Source organism: Polistes fuscatus, unplaced genomic scaffold (assembly GCF_010416935.1).
Source record: "Polistes fuscatus isolate 324 unplaced genomic scaffold, CU_Pfus_HIC Scaffold9, whole genome shotgun sequence".
Classification (NCBI taxonomy): Eukaryota; Metazoa; Arthropoda; class Insecta; order Hymenoptera; family Vespidae; genus Polistes; species Polistes fuscatus.
Window position 1 is genome coordinate 4,672,965 of NW_025113173.1, and position 22,728 is coordinate 4,695,692.

General features: G+C 31.0%; 6 protein-coding genes across 10 annotated transcripts in view; 2 read left to right on the forward strand and 4 right to left on the reverse strand.

Moving 5' to 3' along the window:
- The window catches only part of LOC122525434 (RNA pseudouridylate synthase domain-containing protein 2-like), an 82,671-nt gene extending 74,217 nt beyond the window's left edge, over positions 1 to 8,454 (reverse strand). Inside the window, exons 1-2 of one of the 2 annotated variants that reach the window (XM_043648238.1) lie at positions 8,291 to 8,454; positions 7,506 to 7,766 (exon numbers count right to left, since the gene is read on the reverse strand). In XM_043648238.1, coding sequence (XP_043504173.1) covers positions 7,506 to 7,766; positions 8,291 to 8,428 — 399 coding nt within the window. In that variant the 5' untranslated portion in view covers positions 8,429 to 8,454. Of the gene's footprint in view, positions 1 to 7,505; positions 7,767 to 8,290 lie in introns of those variants that run through there. The other variant, XM_043648241.1, reaches the window with a different exon arrangement.
- Positions 8,455 to 8,816: 362 nt separating this feature from the next.
- Positions 8,817 to 11,515, reverse strand: LOC122525436 (protein nessun dorma). Of its 4 annotated transcripts, none has more exons than XM_043648243.1 (5): positions 11,334 to 11,515; positions 9,838 to 10,753; positions 9,558 to 9,762; positions 9,219 to 9,482; positions 8,817 to 9,148 (listed from the first exon to the last, which is right to left on the reverse strand). In XM_043648243.1, the coding sequence occupies exons 2-5, from the start codon at positions 10,743 to 10,745 to the stop codon at positions 8,888 to 8,890; spliced, it is 1,638 nt and encodes a 545-aa protein (XP_043504178.1). In that variant the 5' UTR covers positions 10,746 to 10,753; positions 11,334 to 11,515; the 3' UTR covers positions 8,817 to 8,887. The 4 variants fall into 4 exon arrangements, with proteins under 4 accessions (XP_043504178.1, XP_043504177.1, XP_043504179.1 ...); XM_043648242.1 differs by lacking the exon at positions 11,334 to 11,515 and adding an exon at positions 11,109 to 11,189; XM_043648244.1 differs by lacking the exon at positions 11,334 to 11,515 and adding an exon at positions 10,954 to 11,006.
- On the forward strand, positions 11,185 to 12,455 carry LOC122525455 (ADP-ribosylation factor-like protein 2-binding protein). Its single transcript, XM_043648282.1, has 7 exons — positions 11,185 to 11,265; positions 11,365 to 11,401; positions 11,556 to 11,657; positions 11,727 to 11,833; positions 11,915 to 12,000; positions 12,074 to 12,170; positions 12,265 to 12,455. Exons 2-7 carry the CDS (start codon positions 11,383 to 11,385, stop codon positions 12,328 to 12,330), a joined length of 477 nt encoding a protein of 158 aa, XP_043504217.1. The 5' UTR covers positions 11,185 to 11,265; positions 11,365 to 11,382; the 3' UTR covers positions 12,331 to 12,455.
- LOC122525428 (nuclear pore complex protein Nup93-like) lies at positions 12,403 to 15,576 on the reverse strand. The gene is made up of 7 exons (XM_043648226.1): positions 15,321 to 15,576; positions 15,054 to 15,234; positions 14,009 to 14,969; positions 13,606 to 13,930; positions 13,166 to 13,522; positions 12,968 to 13,085; positions 12,403 to 12,890 (listed from the first exon to the last, which is right to left on the reverse strand). Exons 1-7 carry the CDS (start codon positions 15,545 to 15,547, stop codon positions 12,579 to 12,581), a joined length of 2,481 nt encoding a protein of 826 aa, XP_043504161.1. The 5' UTR covers positions 15,548 to 15,576; the 3' UTR covers positions 12,403 to 12,578.
- A 485-nt stretch (positions 15,577 to 16,061) lies between these two features.
- Positions 16,062 to 20,272, forward strand: LOC122525430 (ubiquitin carboxyl-terminal hydrolase CYLD). The gene is made up of 11 exons (XM_043648227.1): positions 16,062 to 16,833; positions 16,932 to 17,064; positions 17,146 to 17,352; positions 17,753 to 17,928; positions 18,079 to 18,198; positions 18,276 to 18,499; positions 18,583 to 18,755; positions 18,828 to 19,124; positions 19,211 to 19,326; positions 19,408 to 19,624; positions 19,692 to 20,272. The coding sequence occupies exons 1-11, from the start codon at positions 16,327 to 16,329 to the stop codon at positions 19,880 to 19,882; spliced, it is 2,361 nt and encodes a 786-aa protein (XP_043504162.1). The 5' UTR covers positions 16,062 to 16,326; the 3' UTR covers positions 19,883 to 20,272.
- LOC122525438 (glutamyl-tRNA(Gln) amidotransferase subunit A, mitochondrial) lies at positions 19,654 to 22,643 on the reverse strand. Its single transcript, XM_043648248.1, has 2 exons — positions 21,868 to 22,643; positions 19,654 to 21,803 (listed from the first exon to the last, which is right to left on the reverse strand). Exons 1-2 carry the CDS (start codon positions 22,394 to 22,396, stop codon positions 20,791 to 20,793), a joined length of 1,542 nt encoding a protein of 513 aa, XP_043504183.1. The 5' UTR covers positions 22,397 to 22,643; the 3' UTR covers positions 19,654 to 20,790.
- Positions 22,644 to 22,728: the final 85 nt, after the last annotated feature.

A 22,728-nucleotide genomic window follows, 5' to 3' on the forward strand; every position in this document is an offset into this window, starting at 1 on the left:
GTAAATAAATTTTTCAACTAGAGTACTTCGACCTGGTTGAATAAACGTATGACAAGTACAATAAAAATAAAAGGAAATGATACAAAATAGAAAATAAAAAAAATAAAAAAGTAAATAAAAAATAAATAAGGTATAGGATTAAAAGAAACTTTTTCACTTTCACTTGTGATATACACCGGGTGAGTGAATGGCCCGATCAAAAGACTATAATCTAGATTGATCTAACGTGAGGATCGAAAAGAAATAACGAGGAAAATATAAGTCACGCGTTGCGATTCGTTTGAAAGATACTAAAAGTGTGGAAAAATAAAGAAAAATGTTGATTTTAAAAGAAAAAAGAAAAGGAAACGCGAAAAGAAGAAAAGAAATAAAACGTTCTACAACTTCCTGTTTCCTTTAGAAACCTGTTGGAAATGAACAAAAATGAACACGGGTGTAATTTATCATGATCCAGTAAATGTGTGGAAACGTTTAATACTTACGCATATATATTTATCTATCTCTATCTCTCTCTCTCTCTTTCTCTATGTCTTTCACTATTACTCTCTGAAAATATATCAATGTGTTCCAAGTTTTTGGAAAGATCAAGGTCCCTATGATTTTGCCAAGAATTGGAAATTAATGTTAACCCGTTAACCGAAGATCGGATGAGTTAACTCATCAACGAGGATTCTTTTTAATCTTCTGATAAAAGTGACAAATAAATCATTTGTGCTCTTAATCATAATAGAAAGAAAAAAAAAAAAAGAAAAGGACAAAATTCTTAAATTTACAAGCCATTAATCTGAACTAAGCTTCCTGGTCTCCATAATTTTAACGATTTTATTTTATTTTATCTTATTTTTAAACTATTAATCATTTAACGAAGTATATCTTAAACATCCGCATAGAGAAAGAGAAAGAGAGAGAGAGAGAGAAAGAAAAAGCATCAAATTTTAACACAGACATTTTTTTTTTTAAAACTATTCATTTTAAACAAACGATAAATATAACGTAATAAAGAAATAAAAGCTCGCGTTGTTTTGTGCTAGCTTCGTAATAAAATATAAATTTAAATAAATAACCGTGTATAATCGACGATCGAGAATCTCCTGTCCCGTTAACAGGCTAGCATTTAACAAAAGAAAAAAAAGAAAAATAAAAAAGAAGAGAAAGAGAAGGACATCTAGATGAAATGTTATACATAATTACCAGGCTACTACATCACTTTCAAGATCACAAATACTATTAACTTTTTCTATTGCCTTGCACGAGCACCGAAGAACCTTAAGTATCATAAATTTTTCTAATGATTAAATGCATGCATATTGATGTTCAACAACTACTATATACACTTTCGTTATATCATAAATACTTATAAAAATAATGTCATTGTATAAATGAATTAGTTCTGATCGTTAGATTGATAGAAAAAAAAAAACAGAAAAAAAGAGAGAAAGAAATCCTACGTTTCACAAATCGTCTTGAATAATGGTCCATAATTTTTCAATTGAGTAGACAAAATTAGGTTTCGTTTAAAAAATAAAAAATACACATCTGGATAAATAAATAAAGAAAATAATAAAATGAACAAATTAAAGAAAGAGAAAGAGAAATAGTAGAAGAAACAAACGTAAGTAAATGTGCGAATCGATTGCAAATTGATTTTCCTCCCAGCTAATTTCGAAATATTCATCCATACATTCATACATACATACATAACATGCATACAAACATGGATGGATAGATATATATACATATATATATTTAAAATACATAGACGAGGATGTCTTCCCAGAGGCAAAAGACGCGATACAGAAATAGTCGAACGAGAGAAACAAGTTTGAAAGCCGAGGTTCCACAACTAGCGAGGCTCTTTCACGTCGGTTAGAACACGTTTGCGCATACCTTCCGTTCGCGAGACCGCGACGGTACGACTGCGGTGATAATTATAAACCAACATAGTACACATGCGAGAAAGAGAGAAAGAGCAAGTAATGTTCATCCTAAATCGTTTCTTTCTATGCCCATTTCGTCCTCCATTATCCTTATTCTAACATTTTACAACCTCATTTATACGAATTTACCAATTTCTTATATTACCCCTCCTTCTCAGCCCCTACCCATCGCAAATGAACATATTGATAAAAATTTGGAACGACATATTTGCGAGTATTATAAATAGATGCGAGAAAAAGAGAGAGAGAGATAGAAAGAGGGATGAAGAAGATAGGATTGTGTTCTCCATTTTGTATTTCATTCTTATTATTACGCATCGCGTGGTTTCTTGATTTATGAAACTATTATACTCCACACGTTCTGTGGTTTCCAGTATATAGATGACAGAAAAAAATAAACTACAAACTAAGAGATGAGAACATTGATGTATGTAAGAAAAAAAAAGAAAAGAAAAGAAAAGAAAAAATAAAACGGAAACTTGTTCGCGTTGATTAATAGGCTAAAAATCGATTATGCGATTTCGTGGCAAATAAAAATACTTCTATTAAGAACCGTCCTTGCTAAGGATGAAAATATACGATAGGTCGTCCGTGAACGACGATCGTAGACGGATGAAATAATGAAAAGAATCGATTACAAAAAAAAGGACAAACGTTAAGAAAAGAAAGGATTCTTCTTCTCCGCAAGACTGCCGCAAGGATGCTCGTAAGATTTTTAAGGACTGTTACAAACTGTTGAGATCGTTTTATCGTGCGAAAATAAAAATTTTCCACCTCGTCGTCGTCGTCGTCGTCATCCTCCTCCTCCTCCTCCTCCTCCTCCTCTTTCTGGTTGGTTGCCGAGGTAAACGAGAAAGTATTCATTAAAGCGTTTACGATCCGTACGATCAACGAGATAGTCTTGTTAAAACGTTATCGTTTACATGCCACGACCTATTCGCCATGATCTAACACACTCTTTCCGATATAATACTGGGTGTTCCTCGTATAATCCACATTGGGACCGAAAGATTTGATTACAATTGTAAAATTTTTGTCCACCGTTTCATCATTTCTTTCTATATTAATCTGAAAGATATTATAATTATTTTTATTCTACATTTTAATTATTTTTCTATATTGCAAAACAAACAGACCACCCTAAAATAAAAAATCCAATGGAAAAATCATAACCGATCGAACTTTTAAAATCTACCCTAAAAAAAAAGAAAAAGGGAAACATAAATTTTGCAAATATAATATATCATCCGTAATCTATAATAATTCATACCAATATCTCTAAAAGTTCGCGTCATTATTTCCACGGTAATAATTTAAATTAAACGATTTGCGTTTAACAAGAAAAAAATATATCGCAAAAAGATAATGGAAAAGTCTGGAGTAGAAAAATGTTATAATGATTGTATCTTTCGAATAAAAATTTTCGATCATTCGGTATTAGAGAAGAAAAGAAAAAAGAACATATACACACACACACGGAAAAAGAAAGAAAGAAAGAAAGAAAGAGAGAGAGAAAGAACACACGGTATATTATACTGATGATCTAGGTTTTAAAGTTATCTTCGGGGCTACGTCCGATCGAATAGAGAGCTACTCGGCCGTGAATATCCGTGAATTATATACCCCAACGAACGATATACATATTGCCTAGGAGTTTAGCTTATCGCACCCGTACGCGTTTAACGCTTGCCCATCGATTTCGCACAACCACCTGCATAAATCTCTATGCAGAAATGTATGTGTTAGTAGTAAATGTACAACGATCTACGAGCATTCACATCCTTCCCAAAAAAAGGGACAGAATGATCGAGGGTTCCAGTCGAGTCATCCAGATTAGAACCCCCCCTTTTTTTATCACCACCCCACCTCCGCCCCCAACAGCCCCACCTTCCGATACATGACTCCAAAGGAAGAGGATGAGAGAGAGAAAAAGGATAAAATATATATTTTGTAAAAAAAAAAAAACAACACGGGGGAAAAAAAATCTAGACGCGCGGGTGTCGATACATCTATTTGAAAAATATTAATACATCATATTTTTCTCGTCGACGTAGACGGTGACGGACACGTGTACGATATCATTTCTTTCTTTCTTTTTTTCTTTTTTTTTTTTTTTCTTTTCTTCTTGTCACGAATCATCTTCCAAAGAGATGAGTATGTTTCTTGGGGGATGGAGAAGAAGAACGGGGGAAGAGAAAAAGAAAATAAATTATTCTCTTACCACAGTTTTTCTTTTTCTTTTTTATTTTTAAAACTTAAAACTTCGTCGAGAATATTTATATACCACTTGACCGTGTTACTTTGAAGTCGCATAATTAATTTACTCGATTGATTAATTTTATCGATTATTTAGAACATGTCTAGAAAATTATTTAAAAAACAAAAAAAAACAAAAAGAAAAAAAAATACAGAAGAGAAAAGAAGAAAGAAAAGAAAACGAATATAATATTAATCGAGTATCGACCCAAATTATGATTAAAATTTCGATGGTTTTTTTTTTTAACGTGCCACGTGGATCATCCGTGATCGGCGTTATTATATTTTTGTATATTTTATCTTTAAAATCAATAAAGATCAACGTTTTTGACGAAAACAACAAATTAATGTTCTAAACGGAATATTAAAAAAGAAAAATAAATAAAAAGGAAACAATAAGTCGATTAGATGAATTTAATATGGAAATTGGCATTAAACAAAATAGATCGGACTGACTCTAGTGAATTTACCGACAAGGAAGAGAGGACGACGACGACGACGACGACGACGACGACGACGACGACGACAACGACGACGACGAGACATAGGCCAGCTCCAACTGTGGTTTATTTCGAGCTTTATTGGATGCACAGTGACTTGGAATAGTAGCGGTGAGACGAATGCACACGCGCGTAACTTCCATTGTGTATATGTATAGGTGCATACGCACGCAGACAAGTAAAAGGGATAGGATTATTTAGTGGTCAGTAAAGCGTAATAAACCCAACGTTTCTACTTATTATAACCCTCGTGACGGAAGGACAATAAATATCTCGATTTTACTACGCTGCATCGGTTCTATTATCTCAACATATATACGTGTACATCTTTCAGTATGTATATGTGTAAATAAGTTTGTTTGTGCCAGTGAAATCCAAACGGAATAATACATTTGCACCTGTTAGAAACGACCTTTCCCGACACACGTCGTCTGTGCTATAAAAGCAACTCTTAGGGACGTCTAAAAGTCCGTTCGACAATAGCGTACGTGTATTTTGGAAACGTTCAACTATAGGATTTACTATTTTATAAGCACGCCCATATAAAATAAAAATACACGTGCATATATTTACGAGTGCATTGAAAATTAGGTTGCATTCTATGAATTTCTATTGAAAATAAAAAAAAAAACTTTTATTATCGAGAAATGGATGAAGATAGCGAGACAAAATAAAGGGGGAAAGGGGTGTATAAGTTATACAGGGCACCTGTTCGACCTGATACAAATCATAAACGTACGACTTGGCACCTAGAAAATGATTAACATGGTAAACCTCCTTCTTTCTCTCTCTCTCTCTCTCTCTCTCTCACACACACTTTCTCTCCTTCCTCGACAGCAAAAAAAGGAGAGAAAAATAAAATATAATCCATTTCCTGAACACGAGAGTGAAGATAAGATTCGCGTGAAATACATTTACGAGTATAGCACGTGGTGGCCATTTATAAAATGTTTATATCCATGCCATGGCAATTCCAATAGCAATACCATCAGCAAGTACTAGTACCTTCTTCTTCCCTTCCTAGTGACCCTAAGTATATAATCAAAAATAAATTGAAAGGAAATGAAGTATGGTCTGGTAATTGGAGTAAACATAGAAATATCATATAGACCATCTGATTCTTAAAAAGAAAAAGAAGAAGGAGTTGATGATGAGAAATGAGAGAATGGGGTAGGTATTTTATCGAAAATGATCAGTTATGTTGGAATAAGTTCTCTTCTTCGTTGGTAGTAAGTAACTGTGAATCGAGTCTAATACGTCCCAGGAGAAGCTTTTGACCGGCACAAAACTCGAGTTATTTGCGGCTGAGCGGCTAGCACGCTCGTCTTCCGAAGTGATTGATCGTTCGCCTCGGTGTACCGTGACTTCTTCTTAGCCCCACCCTCTTTCTCTCTCTCTCAGATCTCTAATTTTCTTTCCTTATCTTTCCTGGACTGGGAGTATCGTCGTTCCCTTCTATCTTTCTTCTTCACCACCTTCTTCTTCTTCTTCTTTTTGGACTTGCCTAGCGAAATGACTCACATAGAAAGCTCTTACTGTGAATTTGCATGTGTATGTGTGTGTGTATGTCAATGTATTTACGCATGTATACTGGCTGTTCCAAAATTCAGTAGAGGAACCGTCAAGGGTTGGTGTCAGTGAGGCCAAAACAAATATTTTTTTCTGTCAAACAACATCAGAAGACCGGAAACACTAATGCGACCACAAAATAGATCTGAAGTAATAGTAAAACAAGTAAGACCGGTAAGGATAATATTTCTTGCCTCACAACAGTTGTTCAATATGTTTTCCATTCGTCTAGGAACAAAAATCAAATATGGACCACCATGAATTATTATTTGTACAACAGTATAGTATTGTGTACAACAATTTAACATACTACACCCTGTTTTTAATTTTGAAAAATAAATAATCTAATAATTTAGAAAATAATTTTTCCTAACTGCGACACAATAATTGAGTTTAACTACTCTAATTTTCTAAAATTTAATACGCGTCTTTCTTTTAGGTACCCAAATAACTTTGAATGTTTTCTTTATCAGTCAAACTATTTTTTGATTACATAATATTGGGATAAGAAAATGATGTCCGGATGCTGGCTGACAAAAAAATGTTTGCCTTGGCCTCCTCGATTATTCCTAGCAATTTTTAAACTATGTTTTGAAACAGCCTATATAAAAGACACAGAAAGAGAAAGAGAAAGAGAGAGTTTCTCTATTTCTCTTGCGGACAACGTCGCGGACCACGGATGGGATATTTTCAGAAACGTCGCCGCGATGGAGCACATTGTGTCTCGGTGCAAGTGCCGTTTTATCTTAACGTTCTTCAAGAGGGTAAGAAATATGCGTCTAAAAAGGAAAAACTTGACACCTCATCCCTCTCTATTAAATATTACCGGATCAACCTAATGATATTGCGATATTATTAAATGAAATGATACAACAATAGAATCCTCCAAGAATAAATAAAATATTTCTGTCCTGTTTTATAATTCTGACCACAACTATGGTCTCTAATTATTAAAAGAAACCATTACTTTCTAGCTAAAGTTATTATTATAAAACACATATGCATATGTTTTACTGATTACATGTGCATGTGTTCTATAATAATGTTCATTGTTCAATTATACATATCACCTGTGTGTAATAATTCATCATAATTCTGTTCTTACAAATAACAAAACAATATATCTTTCCAACATTTTCAGTATTGTTCCAACTAAACTTTCATCATCCAAACTAGCAAACAGCAATTGTATAGTTTGAATAGAAGATTGAAAAAAAGAAAAAGAAAAACAATTTAGGCTCACCTCCTCGTCGGACGGTGGTTCCTCGTAGTCAGAAAGCGTGTCCTTGAAGACGAAAATGCATTCCGAGGGTTCCAATTGGCGAGCGTTGCCAAATTGAGTTTGTTCGTCGGTCGCCTGACTCGGCCCGTTCGTTTCCACCATCTTCGGTAATTTATCAACTGGAGCCATATTACCTCCCTCCTTACGTCGCCACAAACCTAACAAGTTCCACAATAAGGACCTTGACCAGTTGTATTCACTTTTAATTACTCGTTTCGATTTCTGGAAAGAAAAAAATATTTCAAATTACTTATGTTTATACTCCATTGCTTTCAAATTTTCCCGCACCTATCCAACTTTCAAAATTCCCGCCTTTCGTTTAAAGTTTTCATTTGCTGTCATTATAGACAATAGACAATAATAAAACGAATCAAATTATTTACATTGTTTTTTAGATTTGATAAATGTATATTTTATTGTTTTTATATTCGTTTTATTTTCTGTCTGTTCTGTTAAATAAATGCAATATTGAATTTTTTTTACATTTTTATCACGTTTCTTCAAAATCTTTAAATATGAGGTTATGTTCAACAACACCGGTCTGCCATGTAGAATTTGATTAGATTTTCTATTGTTTTATAACAACAAGTGAATAAGATTTATTTTTTCTTTGAAATTTCCCTAAACTATAAGTTTAATTGTTTTTTTCTCACATATTATTTCGTTTACAATATGTAGCATGGTTGCAATCTTTTTGAAAGAAATTATAATAAAAATAGGAAGATGGTACCTGATTATTTACGTACCGAAAAAGGCTTAATAACTGGGTTAGAAATATTTCGAAATCTTGTCCAATTGTAAACACTTCTCACTATAAAATAACACGGATTTAAATATCTCGACACATTTCGATCGACTTTCCAGTTGTAAGACGATACCGACATTATAAAAAATTTGTATGCAATGAGAATAGCCGTGCCATCTCGCGGAACGAATGATTACTACTTGTTTTTAATGTCGGTACATAGTGTAAACTCCCATATAAGAAACGATACAACTAATGCCATCTGTTGTTTCAACTTTATACTAAATAGACGAAATTAATGGCGCCAAGATTTGAATAATAATTTTCTCAGTAACTTTCTCGACTACAAAATTAGTTTTAATTCGTTAAATCTCATAGAAAGTGAGCTTATAATAATATGTACATCTGTATGTACGATACAAAAATATGTCTATTCCTTTAATTCACATAAGTGAAAATACTCGTAACAGTATAATATATACTTATAAAAATATAATATATTATATAAATAACGCGCATATGCGTTATAACATTACAAGTATAAAATTGATATTAATTCTTCACATAGTATTACAAACCCAAATAAGAATTTTCTAATTTAAGAAGCAACAGTATTATTAACGCCATCTCTTGAAACAAAAGCTGTTGAAACTCTTGATTTTAAAATGATGTCCGCTTTAATATTACTTTGGAATGTACATTCCTCTAATGAAATTTCTTTTATATTTTCTAACAATTCAATACTACCAACTTTGCTTTCAGGACCACTTAAATATTTCTGTGTTTCCATTCGAATAGCATATTCTTTGAAAAATCCAAGTAGACATTTTTTTGCCATTAAAGTAGCATCATCGTGTAACTAAAAAATATATTTTATATTAGTTACAAAGGAAATTGATAATATTATGCGAATCATTTAATTATTTTACCTGAATACCCTCAGAACAACTCTTAAAACTACATTCGCTCATGATGACTTCGCCTCTTCCATAAACAACAACAGCAGTTCCTAATCCATCGAAAACTGTCTTTTCCATAATTAATTTTGCACCTGGTAAAACGACTACCCCTAATTTAATAATACTTTGATTCAAGGCAAATATTCTGCAACCAACCATTCGTACACATTGTTTTCTAATGATAATACCAGCCTGAAGTTCACCAAGATTAATAGATATATTTTCTAATAGAACCTGTAAGAGAAAATATTATAATCTATTAGCAAAGATGAATACTTCTTGAAATATATTTAAAATAATATATCTAACTTCTTGGCCAGAAAAGTCTAACAAGGATGGTAAGCTTTCTATGTCATTTGCAGAAAGAATTATATTTTCTGCCATGCCAATTCCTTTAATAATACCGCCTTCTTCCAAACCACCGGACCCTCTAATTTGATGTAATCCCTCTCCAACTACAACAATATCATTTTTGTCAGCAGCAAGTAAAGCTTCTTGTAGACATCCATAGATCCTATAGCAAAAAGCATATCGTAATGTTAGTAACATAATCTTTAATTCGTACTTATGATAATTTATGTTTTCGTACTTGAAGAATAGATCTGATGAAAACATTGTTTCAATTTGACTCAATGCATTTTTTAATTCGGTCAGAGTACTACCAAGCCATACAAAATGAGCCTCCTTTTTCTTGTCCTTGTTCTCAGACTTTCTCGTTTGTTCTTCTACCATACAAGATTTTTGATTCCGCGATATAATATCTCTGATCGCAGGATTTTCAAGTACCTCCATTTCTGTTTTAATCTGTTGCAATCTAAAATGAAGATTCATCAACTGACAAGCTTTCCCATCGTCCAATAAACAATTTTCACTTTCTTCCTCATCAGACATTGCTTCTTCTAATTTAGAAATTCTATGCTGGATTTCTCTACCTTCTCTTGTCAATGTTCTGATAACATCGCAAGTATCCTTACTGACACAACCCCTTTTCATATCGAAGAATAATCTAATTCTAGATTCTAAATGCAAAGTCACCCAATCTGAATTCTCATCATCATCGATGTCCCATGGCATCCATAAATAATTATAAAAGAATCTCAATTGATCGATACAACAGGAAGTACCAATCATATCCAAAGTTGTATTTAATTGACTTTGTGTTGGATACAATTCTATCAAAGGAACATCGTATTTTGCAGGCAAATGTATTTCATCTTGTACAGCTACTATTTTAACTAATACTGAAAGATCATTAAAATCAACTTGTTCAGCTTGGACAACGACAATGGTGGGATAATGAATTTTAAACTCTTGACAAGTCAAACGAGGAATTTTCCATAATGCTTGCCACCCGGTTGGTTCTATTACAAGTTCAACGTAATTCATCCATTCTAATTTAACTTGTGATGCTGATACAGTCTCACCACGACTTGATAATATCTCACTGAATTCTATCAGTCTTTCTTGAAGACTTTTATCAAATGTGTAAATTTCCATTATTGTTTCTGAAAAAACAATTAACATATATTTGTAAATAATTAAAACATTTCACTACTTACTATCGTATTAATGATATTCAAATGCACTATTATCTTACACTTATTAAAAAACTAAATATAATATTATTAAATTTAATAAAGAGATAATTGGTAAGAGAATTATATGAAGAGTCATTAAATAAGCAACGATGAACAACCGTCGTTACCGGAATGCAAATTTTTACACAACCTTATCCCGCCTTCTCCGTTAATTATTATTATTATGTATTATAATCTTTTATCATTATTTAATATCATCTGTCTATATATATATTATTTATAAAATTGAATTATTTTTAATATAAATATTTTAAATTCTCACGTTTTAAACTGATATCTTAACAAGGATGAACAAGTTTCAAAAGTTACATTGCAGCCATTTTAATTAAACGACCAATCAGATGATCTGTTGTTCATCGTTGCTATGGGAAGCTTAGAATATCAACATTCTTATTATTTACAGGTTACCATTAAATACAGTTACGTAATGTATTTATATGCAAAAAAATATATTAAATATATTTATATTTATATATAATATATTAACCTTTAACGTTTCGATTATTCTTCCAATATAGTCGTCTAGTGAATTAAGTATGGCAAACGAAATGATTGGTTCGTATTTATTATGTAGTTTCATAACAATTTATGTGATTAAAATGAAAGATTTACTATTTTATTTCATCTTTCATCTTGCATGATATCTATACAAAATTTATTTATACATTTAATTATTTTCTTATATTTTTTTAAATATTTTTTTATTTAGCGGATGATTGTTTAGAAATAAATTCAGGACAATATCTTGAACAAACTTCAAAGATTGAATTATTTGATGTAATTATTGGCCACATAGAAGATCTATTATTAGGTATGTTTAATATTATAAAAATGAAAATCATCTATTATATATTATTCTGTATAATATTTATTTTTATAGATGATGGCTTTTATGCCATGCAAAATGAATTTTTAGAAAAATATTGGACCATTTTTGAACCAGCTGAAGAAAATAAATTAATTTATACAGAAATATTTAATGAATATGTAAGTTTTATATATAATATCCTGGACTAATTTGTCATCTAATTTTTATACGTTTTAAAAATATAAATTTCTTCTTCTTAGAATACAACTGTAGAAACTTATATTGTAAATTATCTACAAAAAATTATACCCCATTTTAATATGGATGTTCTTCTTCGTGATTTGAGGTAAATATAGTATTAACTTTATCTTCTATATTTTTAAAAATAATTATAAATTTAATATATTGTTTTTGTTAAGAGAGAAAAAAGCAGATTCAGACGGCGAAGTTTTTGATATATTATCTGCAGTTACAGATTTCCAATCATTTAAAGAAATGATCCTTAATTATCGAGCTGTAAGTTACTCGAAGCGTATTTATTACTTTTAACAAATATATATATATATATATATATATGTATATTTATGTATATTTATGTAAATATTTTTAGGTGAAAGAAGGAACAGTTCCAGATCTTAGTTCAGGAATATCTGTAACATCTGTCAAAAATCAATGATTTTAATTTTTTAAGATTAAAATCATAGTTTTTCTTAGCTAGAATGATTACCTTTGTAAAACCATAAAAGCATTTATCAAAAGTCATATTTATTATAGTATAAAACTTTATATATCGTAAGAAAATAATTGGGACGTGTTTTGCTGGTTTTACTTTTTCCATACCTCCATTGAAATATTTTTATAATTAGAGAAGTGAAAATAATAGCTAATAATATTTTAATTAACGATATTTTTATAAACAATTATTTAGTGCATAAGAATTTCCATTTGTACGAGTTTGCTATTTGTTTCGTTTGGCATACGATATGGTAGTGTTCCTGCAAAACTCGTCAATGCTCTTGCTTGATATCGAAGATCACGGAATTGTTGTTCTCTTGCTATTTCATCACCCGGTTCCATAGATCGTAATTTTTGATATTGGCGATAAAGTATTGTCATAGTAGCTAAAAGAACATCTGTTAGTGTCCCAGCTACTTCTGGTGACACTCGACGCAATGCTGTTACCCTTTCATCCACATCTTTGACCTGCAGCGGCAATATTTCTGATTCAGCGATAGTCTGAAATGTAATTTTTAAGTTGTAATAAAATGAAATGATTTTTTAATTAAAAATGATTCATATTTTTTTTCACTTACTCTAAGTGCGCTCTGATATTGATCATTGTGATATTGATCAAAGAATACCATAAGATGTCGCAAAGTATAAAAAGAAGCAACCAATTCAGCTGGTGCTTGTATTGCAATACCTTGATACCTACAAAATTGTAAATTCATGTAATTATTTATAAATATATTAATAGAAATAAATAAAATAATTATTAAATAAAATTTTACCTTGAGGCAATATCGTTTGCAGTAGCTTGCAATCGAGTCCTTAATGATCCAGGTGTTCCTCTTTCGCTTACGACTTGTGCCAAAAGTGTGCATATTAAACTGAGAACTTTCTCATGAGTACCAGCAATATCGTACATCGTAATAGCATCTTCGAGAAGCCCTTTTCTATACAATGTTTCCGCACATATATTTATAACGTCGTCTGTATTAACTTGGAACTGATCTAAAATTCCTGGTAATCTTCTATCCTTTTCTATTTTTCCAACAAGAACGCCTCGATTTTCAGGTGAAGCATCTACAACCATTCCTGCAGCTGACGCAGCAAACATATTTCTTTCATAGGGATCTTTCATGCATCTAAAATTATATCAAAACGTTCATTATGTAAAAGATTGTAATTTTAAAATAGAATTTATTTTTCGCATGAAATATAATTTTACCTTAATAAAAAGAGATAGTGCAAACTTTCTTTAGGATCTGAGGACTCAAATCGCTTAACATACAACAATATCAATCTTGCAAAATTTAATCTTTTAGCAGGTGGCTTGTCAGAAGGATCAACGCTTACAAGCGGAGCTAGAACGCTTTGACTAACAGATAACAAATTATGTTCATTCATAGCAGCTGCCAGGTGGACAGCATGAGCTAAATGACGAGCACCTGCACCTCTTGCCAAAAATTCAATAGCTGCTTCGAACTGACCAGTCAGGAAAAGCATGGAGAAATATAAGAATGGCTGTTCATGTGCATGATAATAAGATTCACCTACAATATATAAGAAATGAAATAATCTAATTGTATTCATTAATAGGTACTTATAATAATTAGATTTTAATAACGTACCATATATTTCGGAGATTGTCGTTTGGAGATAATCCAAAGTTAATTTATTTTCTACTTCTGGTTGATCTCTAACTTGGCACAATTTTAGCCACAAATAATCATCTGCTGTTGCTATTACTTCGGAATGCAAGTCATCCGGTTCGCATGGAACCAATGCGCTATGCGCTGCTCTCTTGAAAGCATCAGTCGAAGATTTAACATGCTTTTTATAATGTAATCTTAATACTGACTCGGCACGATTACCAGGATAACGTTGTGGATCCTCGCTCGCTTCTTTCAAAGCAGCTTTAAATTCTGAGTAATGCATATTGCATTGTGACAAACATTGCAATGCAGCTTTGAAATCTCCGCATCTCATACAGAAATAAACTAAGGGCCACAATGGTTTACCATCCACCGTATCTTCTAGATCTCTTAAATTTTGTATTTTAATACCAACAAAGCTTTTTACCAAAGGTACAGTGCCTGGAATACCGCCCCTTTTAGCTTGAACCAAATTTTCATTGATTACAGAATTCATAAAATCTCTATATCGATTTTCAAGATAATTTCTTGCTAACGATACAATCTTCTGTTCAATAGCAGGACTAGTTCTTGATTTAATTTGATCTCCTCTCGGTGTTGGTGGAATATCTACCATAAACTTAACCATTTGCCACAAATCAGTAACCTTCTTGTCGTTAAACGACTCACTTGCTTTACAGAATGTATTAAACAAATTAGGTCTTATTGAACCACGTAGTACATGTTCATTGTAATTTTGTAATTCTTTGGCATAAGCAACTTCCACATTAGAGAGACCACTAACCATTGATCCAGCCAATTTGGTACGTTGTGGAGTTCCCCTTAAATCTACTAACTCTCCTGATGGAGCTGTCATTGCATTTATTATCTCAAAGCGCATTTGTTTCCATTCACCCAATATATGTTCCATTTGTTGAACTCTTGTAAGTTCAAATGTCTAAAATACGAAACAAGTTTGACATTAACAATACTTATTAAAAATAGAAAAATATTTTCACTACAAACAACAAATAACATTTACATCTTTATGAACTTCTTCGATGATAGAAAGAATTGCATTTTCTTTTTCATTTCTCAGATAACTAACGATGTCAGTGTCAGCGATAGGATCCAATGGTTCAAATGTACACCTTGCACTGAGTGAGCTTAATTTTTGTGATATTATTGGTAGATCAACCCCCCGAGAACCTAAAAGTAGGTGACTGAAAAATAAAATATATTTCTTATATAATTATTGCTATTATATATTATTACAATTATTATTAATTAATATATTATAAAAACTTACGCTTGCACCTGATTGTCTTGAGTTGCAGTTTGTGCGACACGTGACCATAACTCGTTAGAGGCTTCTAATATTTGACGTAAATTTCTTTCGACTTGTGGAAGTTCTTCGCTACCTTCTACAGCAGCTGATAATTGTTCCGCAGATCTTAATAATTCACTGAAACCACTATCTCCAGTAACTCGTGAAGAATCTGCTGCAGACATTTCGCTATATGCCGGATCAACCATTTTTAAAGCGCGCTAACAAAATACTGATCATTATTTCGAATCCAATATGGTTGACCATGCTGACCAATCTAATAAAAAATCTTAAAATAAGATAAATATTGTCTAGTTCTATCCACACACACAGACATATTTTTCATTCATATTATTATAATTAATATATTTAAAATGTATGAACTATTTTTATATTGTAATTAATTAATCAATTAATTAAATATTTTTGACAAAAAGGCCTGCTTTTCAGTTGAATTTATTGATTATTTAAAAATATATATTTCCCGCGATTTCGTCGACCAATCAGATTTAAATATTTTTTTCTATACTTTGGGAGGAATTTTTAAATTAAGAATAAATAACAGATATATTTCACATTTCCTAATCGTTTGATATTAAGAACATTACATATTATTTATATAAGATATGAAAAATATCATCTTTTTTATAAAAAGAAAGAAATAAAATATTTATTAGCAAAAATCATTGTATTACCAATATACCGGTAACGAAATAAAAGTATCTAGCCAAATTTACTATAAAGCTTATCGTTATGCTTGAATTTTAATTGACTCTGATTAGTCATATACAAAAAATAAAAGATAATATTAAAATTTAGATAAATGACAAAATATTTACAATGCTTCGAAATACTTGATGATATTCTCGAAAAGTGTGAAGAATTATTATAAGCAATTTACTGTTATTTCGTATCAGAAGCTTTGTTTTTTAAGTTAATCTCTGTCAAAGTTTTATAAATAAATATGCATGTTTATTTCTAAAAAAAAATGGAAAGTCGAAATTTTGACAACAATAAAAACCAGAAATTTGAGATACAATATTATGTTGCTAAGAACAATTCTACTCTTACACGTGTAAGGGCAATGTCAGGACATGTATCAGAGCATTGCGATGTAAATGTAAGTACTTTACGCCTGGGAATGCTGGTTAAATGCCTGGAAGATTTAAAGGATGGAGCGCTCAGAATTTCTATCATCGATGTATCAGGACCAAATATTTGGTTTGACACCGAATGGCGCTGTCTAAAAACTGATCTCATTCCTATTCCACAAGAAATATGGGGATTTCTTATTGCGGTTTCAGTACCACAAGAGAGAGTTCGGCTGGCCAGTAATGTACTGCTTTGCGGAATATTGGAGAATCTATGCATAAATAATAAAGTATGGTATCATCCTAATTACAAGCTTAGAGACCGCAAGGAATTAGCTATTATTAAATATATTGGTCCAGTATCTCAGCTTGGTCAAGGGATTTATTTTGGTCTTGACATACCGGTAAATTTATCCCAGACAACAATTGCAAATGCACATGGATATCTGATCTTTCTAATAATATATTTATAAATATAGACATGTTTTATAAATGATTTTAGGACAGTCAAAAAATATCCAAAACATCTATACTATGTGAAGAATACTTTGAGTCTATGCACTCAAAAACATTTGCAACATTGAATGAAATTTCTGTTTACAAAGCGGACCTTCCGATTAGAAATACAGATCAAAGTATATTATCGCGTAACTCATTTTTTACGAGTCGTAGAAAATTAAATGATTTCTTTACATAGATTCTTTTTTTCATTACAGTTTTAATACCAGAACCAATTACGCAGAATGTCCCTACTAACGATAAAAAGAAATTTACTCTGGATCCAAGTTTTTTAGCTCTGTTAGAAACGTTTACACCTGACAGTAGCAACAATAATAACAATAATTGCACCACTACATCTTTACCAGATGAACATCACTATGCCATGAGATCATTAATTCCACAAACTACAGATAACAAATTAGGTAATGTTAACAATAATAGAAATGTTTTATTTATTATTTATTTATTATTCAATTAGGGAACAATTCTTACCTGGTTTGGTTTTCCCTATATACTAAAGAGAGTTAATAATAGTTAACTGAGGTGTTTAAAAATAGCTCTAGAGTTAGTCTATCCTGAATATACCGGCAAGTGTCTAACGTGTTGTGAATATAATCTAAGTTTAATTAAATAATGGCTACTTTTCAAAATATTCCAACTTTTGTATTAAATTATAAATGGAGCAGTGACATAGAATCAAGTGCATATAGCGAATTAGATGAAAGTTATGATCATGTAGACAAATTCAATCATAGTAAGAAAAAATAATTCTATTCAATGTTGACTAATTCTAATAATACTAATAATGTTATTCTGTTACAGGTAATATGTCAGAGGAAAATGGAAATAAGAATTCTAAACGAGATAAACCTTCGGACTTAATAGTGGGTTCAAATGTCAAAGTACTCTTAGGTTCAGATGTAAGAAATGGAACCCTTCGTTGGGTTGGAACACCACCTGGTACAAATACTAGTAAATTAATGGCAGCCGTTGAATTGGTAAATAATAATCATAATAAATGTCTTCATTCAATTATGTAGCTATGAATAAGATTGGGTTTATGATGTAATAACAATTAGAAGATGAGAACAATTAGAATTTTAAATTTTTATATGTAATAAATATAAAAACAAATTATATTGATTTAGGATGATGTACATCCATCGGGTACAGATGGTACTTACAATGAAACAAGATATTTTCAATGTCAACCTTATAGAGCTGTTTTCACGGATATCGAGCAATGCTTTCCATATGAATCTGGACTAGTAAGTATTGTATGAAGTAAAAATAATATTACACTTTGAATCCTCCCTATTTTTATAAATGCAATTTTGATTAATAGATAAGACTTCCTGATGATCGATTTTCTTCTATGAATACTAACAATTTTGGGAATATGGAAAGTGTAATTATAGGAATGGTTCGACCTATTTCAGTAAAAGGAAATTTAGAGAGTATTTGTGGAAAATTCCGAGGAATACAAGGTCATCATAATTCATGTTATTTGGATGCTACTCTTTTCAGTATGTTTGCTTTCACTAGTGTATTTGACAATCTGTTATTTAGGTAATTTAACACATGTATTCTCGTTATTATTTTAAAGAAAGTAACATAAATAAAAAATGTTTTATTATTTTTATCAAACGTAGACCGCCGAATGAAAAAGATTGTCCCGAGTACGAAGAAGTTCAGAAAGTATTACGCGAAGAAATTGTTAATCCACTTAGAAAAAATATATTTGTAAGTGCGGATCGTGTTATGAAATTACGAACTTTGCTTGAAAGGTTGTCTTCTGTGTCTGGTCTTACAAGCGAAGAAAAAGGTTCTTATTATTTTTATAGCTTTTATAAATTACTACTGAAACAATACTAAAATGAAATATTATTTTTTACAGATCCAGAAGAATTTTTAACATCATTGGTAGCACAAATCTTAAATGCTGAACCATTTCTCAAATTAAGTTCAGGACAGGATGCTTATCATTATCAACTTTTTGTTGAAAAGGATGATCATCTAAGCTTACCGACAGTACAACAACTATTAGAACAAAGCTTTCTCACGAGTAATATCAGATTGAAGGAAGTTCCTTCTTGTCTTATTATACAAATGCCAAGATTTGGAAAATCTTTTAAAATGTATCAAAAAATTCAACCGACTCTCTTACTCGATGTGACGGATATAATTGAAGATTGTTAAGTATTGTCCATTATTAACAGAATAATCATTGTTATAAGTATATTAATAATATTGATTAATAATAGTATATTTTTTTTACAGCTCCTAGACAGTGCACGGTATGTGGCAAATTAGCCGAATTCGAATGCAAAGAATGTTATGGAGAATGCGGAGTAGGACTTGAAAGCATAGCTTTCTGTGTAGAATGTTTAAAAACGGTAATATTAATTATATTTCGTAATATAATTTCATGTTAATATCATGATATATGTGTTGCAAATTATAACATTATCTTTTAGGTACATCGTCATGAACATAGAACAAATCACGAGCCTAAAAAACTTAGCGTACCAGTAGAATTTGCTATTCTACAAGAGCATTGTCCCGTACCACGTTTATATTTAGAACTTTCAGCAGTTGTTTGTATTGAAACATCGCACTACGTTTCGTTTGTTAAATGTGGTTCTGGTTCGGAAGCACCATGGTGCTTTTTCGATTCTATGGCAGATAGAAAAGGTATTATTTAACATTATTTATACATTTTATTTAATAACTAATTGTTATAATGAATATTTATTTTTAGGTGAACAAGATGGGTATAATATACCAGAGATGGTACCATGCCCGGATTTTCCTTACTGGCTAAGCGAAGATGGTGGCAATTGTTTAATGAAATTAACAGATGATCGTAATTTACCGGAATACGCAAAACGACTTCTGTGTGACGCATACATGTGCATGTATCAATCACCGGATGTTATGATGTACAAATAATTTCAATGTTTTTTTTTTGCTACTGAAAAAGTGTAGAACACAACTTTCATGCCAGCGATGAATCTGGGCATAATTCTAAATTAATTTTAATGAACAAGGCCTCGTTTCAAAGATAAAGGCTCAAATAAGGAGATGACTTTTCAAAATTTAAAAAGAAAATCTTCATTTCTTGTGAAAAAATCGCTCCATAATATATTGGTAAATTATTTATTATTTTCTTTTTAAAAACGTAGACCGTTTTTAATTTTAATGAATTATCGATTATATTTGTGCACATAGTACAATTATTTTTATATATCTTATATATCAAGCCCTTCTTCAATTATACAATTCATTAAAGATAAAAAAATAATCTAAATATTCTCACAAATAAATTGCAATATTTTTCAATTCTGTAAAAATATTTATTATTAGATGCAAATTACTCTATTTTATATGAAGAGATAGTATTGCATATAGATTGTAAATTGCAGTTATTATTATCGTGAAATATAATATGATAGTGTGAAAGAATCTAACTAAGAGAAATCTTAATTTTAATTTATTTCAATTTTTAAAGTGCAATTTATATTTTGTGATATACATATTAATATACATTTGATTGTACTCGATGTTTTTAATGAAAAAAATGTTGATTGTTTCGATTATTATTTGATCAAACAAGTGAAAACAAATTTAGATTAAAGTTAGCAATCTTCCTGGCTAAACAGAATTAGTTCCCAAGTTAATTGAATACAAAATTTAATTTATATATATAATTTGTTACATTATATCTCTTGTTTAAGTTACGAGAATATTTTGTATTACGTCACGGCGTTTGTAACAAATATGTTAATTTATTTATTACAATAATTACTAGAAATAAACATATTTACAATAAGTAAAGACATCTATTTTGTCACGTTAACTTATTTTAATTGTATCCTTGGAAATCGTACACAATCTTCAATCCACTTAGCAACAGTAAGTAGACATTTTTCATGCAAAGGTGGTGCCATTAATTGCAATGACAATGGCAATCCCTTTTTAGATAATTTAATAGGTATATTAACTGCTGGAATTCCTGCCATATTTGCTGATTGTGTACAATAATCCTGAATTAAGCATTGTGTCTGATTATCGAGTAATATAAATTCATCATAAATAGGAGCATCTGTTAGGGTAGTAGGTGTAAGTAACAAATCAATATTATTGTCCCATACATTATCAAAATCTTGAGCAATTAATCTACGTAATTTCATTGCTTTTACATAATACTGTTCATAATTTTCTTCTAACAAAAAAAAGTTCCCAGTGAATATACGACTTTTAACAACATCATTAAAACCTGCAGATCTTGATTTAGTGTATAATTCAGTTACCGAATCATTTTCATCAGCACGATAACCATATCGAGTACCATCATAACGTGCCATATTACTTGCCACATTACAACAATTTAATACTGAATAACATACTATAGAATAATCTGTATGTGGCAGAGAAACTGGAATGACTTTAGCGCCTGCCTCTTCTATTAGAGAAGCGATTTCATCCCAACATTTCTGTATTTCTACACTTATGCCATCAATTTTATATTCTTTTGGTATACCAACACGTAAATTACTAATATCAATTTTATCCGGTATCGAAAAAGGCTCGTAATCTTTTTTTATAGTAGTAGAATCTGCGTCATCATGTCCTGCTATATTATTTAAAACTAAAACAGCATCTTCTACATACCTGGTAAGAATACCAGGCACATCCATTGAATTTACCAAAGGTATGAGACCATTTCTTGAAACTAATCCGTAAGTTGGTTTTAATCCAATAAGACCACAGTAAGAAGCAGGATTACGAGTAGAGCCGCCAGTGTCAGATCCTATCGCTGCATAACAACTGTGAGTTGCTACTGCTACTGCGGAACCACCACTACTACCACCTACAGAAATATCTATTGTTTAATCCTGTCAATTAATAGAATTAACAGATATTAAAGTATTTACCTGCTATATGCCACTGGTCGTTGTTAGTACAAACTTGTTTTTTTATCTCTGTACCATCCTCGTATAAGTAATGTTTAGATAATATTTCAGAACCCCATAGATTTCTCGTTGGTCCATAATATGAATCAATAGTTCCTGAGCCCATAGCAAATTGATCCAGATTAGTTTTGCCAACTAGGACTGCGCCCACATTTCTGAGAGACTGATAAACAGTAGCATTATATTCAGGAACAAAATTTTTTAACATAAAAGATGCACAAGTCGTTGGCACTGCTTTGGTACAATAATTATCTTTAATTGCAATAGGAACACCATCAAGATCACCTAAAATATCATTTTCTTGTTGTCTAGTATCTGCATCTTGAGATTGTTCCTTTGCTAAGTTTTTGGTTACTGTGATATAAGCATTGAGTGGTTTAATTATTGATGTAAGATCGATAGAAGCTTTGCAAATTTCTGATGGTCGTACATTGCCAGCATTTAATTTCTGTCTTATACATTTTATCGACGAAGATAATAAATTATTCATTATTTTATGAGGTTAAGTTCGACACTCTCACATTGCACGTGCTGTGTACCAGTTATATCGTAGTATGTATTTAGAAATAGAAACAGATTAGAGCAATTAGTAAGTCATAGTAATCACTTTTACACACACAATACCTTTTTTAATTATTTATATTACGAATTATAATTCTCCAATTACTTGAAAAAAACCGTAACAACATATTACAAATATAAGTGTATAACCTCATGCATTAACAATTATTTTATTGTTTTATATTTCATTCTTTCTAGATTGTAAATATCGATATTAACTTAATCGATATTATCTTAATAAAGATATTAATAATATAAATA